The 4,526-nt window shown below is 43.2% G+C and overlaps 1 protein-coding gene across 1 annotated transcript; it reads left to right on the forward strand.

Moving 5' to 3' along the window:
* Positions 1-624: 624 nt before the first annotated feature.
* LOC104840578 (endogenous retrovirus group K member 11 Pol protein-like) lies at positions 625-4,507 on the forward strand. The gene is made up of 2 exons (XM_010581592.1): positions 625-2,081; positions 4,357-4,507. Exons 1-2 carry the CDS (start codon positions 625-627, stop codon positions 4,505-4,507), a joined length of 1,608 nt encoding a protein of 535 aa, XP_010579894.1.
* The last annotated feature ends 19 nt before the right edge of the window (positions 4,508-4,526 follow it).

The raw sequence follows: 4,526 nt of genomic DNA on the forward strand, positions 1-4,526 counted from the left end.
TATAGTCACAAAAGACATCGTTAAGGTCCCTCTTAATGCAAGGGGTCCTATAGGATGAGGACTGAGTGCATTGCTACTGGGAAGATCAAGTAGCACGTTAAATGGACTAATTGTGCATGTAGGAGTTATTGATGCTGATTTTACAGGTCAAATTTGTGCGATGGTTTCAACCCCCTACCCACCAGTAACAATCCCAAAAGGTACTTGCATTGCTCAACTTATTCTTTTTTCGAGTTGTATTTCGAAAGCAGAACAGCGACTGCGATGCGATGGAGGCTTCGGCTCTACGGGACCCCCTCAGTTCTGCTCGTCTCAGACTGTCTCATCATCCCGACCACATATGACGTGCACGCTGTTGAATCACGGAAGATCTCCGACTACAGTAAGGCTTGCAGGGCTCCTGGACACCGGAGCCGATGTGACTATTATTGCCGATTATCTGTGGCCATCCACCTGGCCAACAGAGGAGGCGGGTATGGGAGTAGGGGGGCTGGGAGGATCCACACGAGCAAAGATGGCAGCCACAGCAGTTCTGATTACCAATCCTGAGGGCCAACAAGCAGTCATTAAACCATATGTGACGGCAGCTCCCCTCAATTTATGGGGGAGGGATTGCTTGTTGCAATGGGGGGTGAGAATTACCACGGATTTTTAACGAGGGCCACTGTGCTGCAGGGTGTTAGACAACCCACGCTTGTTTTAACCTGGTTAACAAATAACCCTGTGTGGGTGGATCAGTGGCCCCTACCAATTGAAAAATTAAAGGCCCTGCAAGAATTGGTAGCAGAACAACTAGCTGCCGGACACATTGAACCCTCTCAGAGCCCATGGAATACTCCAGTGTTTGTGATAAAAAAGAAATCAGGAAAATGGCGATTTTTGCATGACCTGCAGCAAGTCAATGCTGTCATGGCCACGATGGGGGCTCTGCAACCAGGCATGCCTTCACCTGCCATGATCCCTCAAGATTGGGAAATCATTGTCATGGACCTTAAGGATTGTTTTTTTACAATTCCATTAGCTTCCCAAGACAAAGAAAAATTTGCATTTTCTGTGCCTTCTATCAATCATGCAGAACCAGCAAAAAGATATCAGTGGAGAGTTCTGCCACAGGGCATGAAAAATTCACCAACAATTTGTCAATGGTTTGTAGCACAAGCTCTGTCACCTGTAAGGGAAAAATTCCCTACTAGTTATTGTTATCATTATATGGATGACATTCTGTTAGCATCAGACAACAAGGAGCAGTTGAATGACATGGAGAATTTGGCCAGGAATTTGTTACAACAATATGGATTAGTTATTGCCCCTGAAAAAGTGCAAAAAATAGCACCCTGGAAATATTTGGGAATGACAATTACAAGCAAGCAGGTTGTGCCCCAACCTGTGAAACTTAACCTTGCGGTTAAGACACTCAATGATGTACAGAAATTAATGGGATCCTTGAACTGGATCAGGCCCTATCTTGGACTGACCAATTCGCAGTTACAACCTTTATTGGACTTATTAAAACATTCCAATGATCCAACAGAACCCAGAATATTAAATAAGGAAGCGTTAAATGTAATTCACATGGTGGAACAATGTATATACAAGAAATTTGTTTCTCGAATAGATCTGTCTCAATTGGTACAATTCTTTGTACTAATTGACAAAACTGTGCCATTTGGTGCTTTGGTGCAGTGGAATTCTGAGTGGGATGACCCATTACATATTTTAGAATGGATGTTTTTGTCATTCCGGCCACGAAAAACTGCTTCTGGCTTGTTTGAACTTATTGCTGATGTAATCATAAAAACCAGAAAACGATGTGTAGAACTAATAGGACGTGATCCAGCTACGATTGTTTTACCTGTTCAAAACTGGTATTTTGAATGGTGTCTGGCAAACAATTACGAGCTGCAAGTGGCCATGGCGGGTTTTCAACGGCAGATCTCGTATCATCTACCGTCACACCTGCTACTGAAATTTGCTCAAGAAATACCATTTGGTCAGAAATATTTAAGCCAGCCAGAACCTGTGAAAGGCCCCACTGTCTTTACAGATGGTTCTGGAAAAACAGGTAAAGCAGCAGTAGTATGGTATGAAAACAACAACTGGAACAGCAAAGTAGTATATCAAAATGGTTCTCCACAAGTAGTAGAGCTGCGTGCAATGGCTGTTGTTTTTTCTATTTTTTCTACTCCTGTAAATATTGTAACTGACTCAGCGTATGTAGCTAATTTAGTTTCTCGACTAGACAAAGTGGCTTTGACCATGTCAGACAATCAATTATTATTTGATGTGCTTTTAGAACTCTGGAAAAGTATTCAACTACGAACAGAACCTTATTTTATCATGCATATCCGGAGTCATACCACTTTACCAGGGTTTTATACAGAAGGTAATGCCAGAGCGGATGCTCTTGTTTCTGCTATGGCTCTGACTACTGTTCCTAACATCAAGCAACAAGCTATATTATCACATCAATTTTTTCATCAAGGTTTTCGAGCTTTACGAAGGCAGTTTGGTTTGTCCCATACTGAAGCTCGCTCTATTGTAGCTGCCTGCCCTGATTGCCAAGGAACTCACACTCCAGTGTATTTTGGTACTAATCCCAGAGGTATGCAGGCTTTACAGATTTGGCAAACCGATGTTACTCATATAAATTAATTTGGCCGACAGAAATATGTTCATGTTTCTATTGATACTTATTCTCATGCTTTGGTAGCAACAGCACATAATGGAGAAACCGGAAAAGATGTGATTCGACATTTGCAGAAGGCTTTCTCTGTGCTTGGGGTGCCACGCCAAATTAAAACAGACAATGGCCCAGCATATGCTTCACAGAAAGTTCAAACATTTTTTAATCTGTGGGGTGTGACTCATGTTACAGGAATTCCCCATTCCCCAACAGGACAAGCAATTGTTGAGCGTGCACATGGCATGTTGAAGCAGCAGCTTCAAAAACAAAAAGGGGGAATGATTGGGGAACCACCACAGGCATGTTTAGATAAAGCAGTTTATGTTCTTAACTTTCTCCATTATGGGGATAATTCTTCTCTACCTCCTCTTTTTCAACACTTTTCTTCTCTTTTTTTTCAACACAGAATTTACAAAAAGGTATCAAAGTACATGTTAAAGATTTAGTTACTGGTCAGTGGAGTGGACCATGTGAGCTATTAACCTGGGGAAGGGGTTATGCTTGTGTTTCCACAGATGCCGGTCCTCGCTGGGTTCCTGCTCGGTGTGTTTGGCCTGGATTGGAACCTGCCTCAGGGTGAAGGATGGGTGGTCTCACAACCTAAACAAAATGTTTGGGTCACTTTAGCAAACATGACACATCACGACACCCTGTCTCGCCACCGCAAGCCCTGAAAATCCATTTTCGACATGCTTGGTAGGAATACCCGTGGACACTTGGCCGAACCCACTGCAGATCCCAAATCTCTGTAATTCTCCAAAAAGTTGTACAAACAACTGGGATCATGTGTATGCGCATCTTTCACCAGTCACCCAGGAACCCCAAGAGTTAGAATTGTTAGGATCTATAATGATGGATGCTTGTGTGTTTTTTAATTACTCTTATGGCAATACTGCTCGCTGAGGCCAAAATGTTAATGCAACTAGTATTCTCTATCGCAATGCAACTGCATGGTGTAATTATACCGCACCTAATGCTTCACGATCCTCTGTTGTTCCTCTTGCGCTACCTCCTGGTGTGTTTTTAATCTGTGGAGATCGTGCCTGGGGAGGCATTCCATCTAAACTGAATGGAGGCCCGTGTAGCCTCGGACGCCTCACGTTATTAACACCAAATATGTTAACGATTCTGAACGTGACTCGAAAACATAGACGAGTCCAGAGGTCTATTCATCAGTTTAGCAGTTCCTGTCAAGATGACGTTGAATTCTGGAATCGAGGCCAGATTTTAGCAGCCTCCATATTGGCACCAGGAGTTGGCATTGCAAATGCCTTAAGAACTTTAAATAAGTTAGGATGTTGGCTTAGTAAGCAATCTAAGGCTACCTCTTTAGCTTTAAGTGGCCTTCTAACTGATGTTGGTAGTGTTAGACATGCTACGCTACAAAATAGAGCTGCAATTGATTTCTTGCTTTTAGCACAAGGACATGGTTGTGATGAGTTTGAAGGGATGTGTTGTATGAATTTATCCGATCACTCAGAATCCATTTTCAGTAGTATTCAACAATTAAAGAAGGGAGTCAAGAAGCTGACAGAAAGTGATGAATTAGATTGGCTGAGGAACAGGTTTGGGGGTTGGGGATTGTCTGGATGGTTGATATCTCTGCTCAAGACTGTGGGGGTAGTGATCTTGGTTGTGATAACTATGTTGCTGATGTTGCCCTGTCTTTTCAGCCTTCTGCAAAGGGCCCTGCAGAGGGCAGCCGGGACAATATTTTTAGCACAAATACAAAAAGGGGGAATTGTCGGGGGATGCAACGGGTCTGCGGAATGCCTGACAGTTCGAGAACAGCGCGACCTTGAGCAGCTTGTAGTGTATCCTTGAAAGTCTGGAAAGTCCCGAG

This window comes from Haliaeetus leucocephalus, unplaced genomic scaffold (genome assembly GCF_000737465.1).
Source record: "Haliaeetus leucocephalus isolate CR32 unplaced genomic scaffold, Haliaeetus_leucocephalus-4.0 Scaffold795, whole genome shotgun sequence".
Lineage (NCBI taxonomy): Eukaryota > Metazoa > Chordata > Aves > Accipitriformes > Accipitridae > Haliaeetus > Haliaeetus leucocephalus.

What these genes read in the sequence shown, in the direction of transcription:
- LOC104840578 (XM_010581592.1), top strand. Translation starts at nt 625, where the DNA reads ATGGGGGGTGAGAATTACCACGGATTTTTAACGAGGGCCACTGTGCTG. An exon ending in GGTAAAGCAGCAGTAGTATG is followed by an intron (nt 2,082 to 4,356) that starts GTATGAAAACAA and finishes CTGTCTTTTCAG; the next exon opens with CCTTCTGCAAAGGGCCCTGC.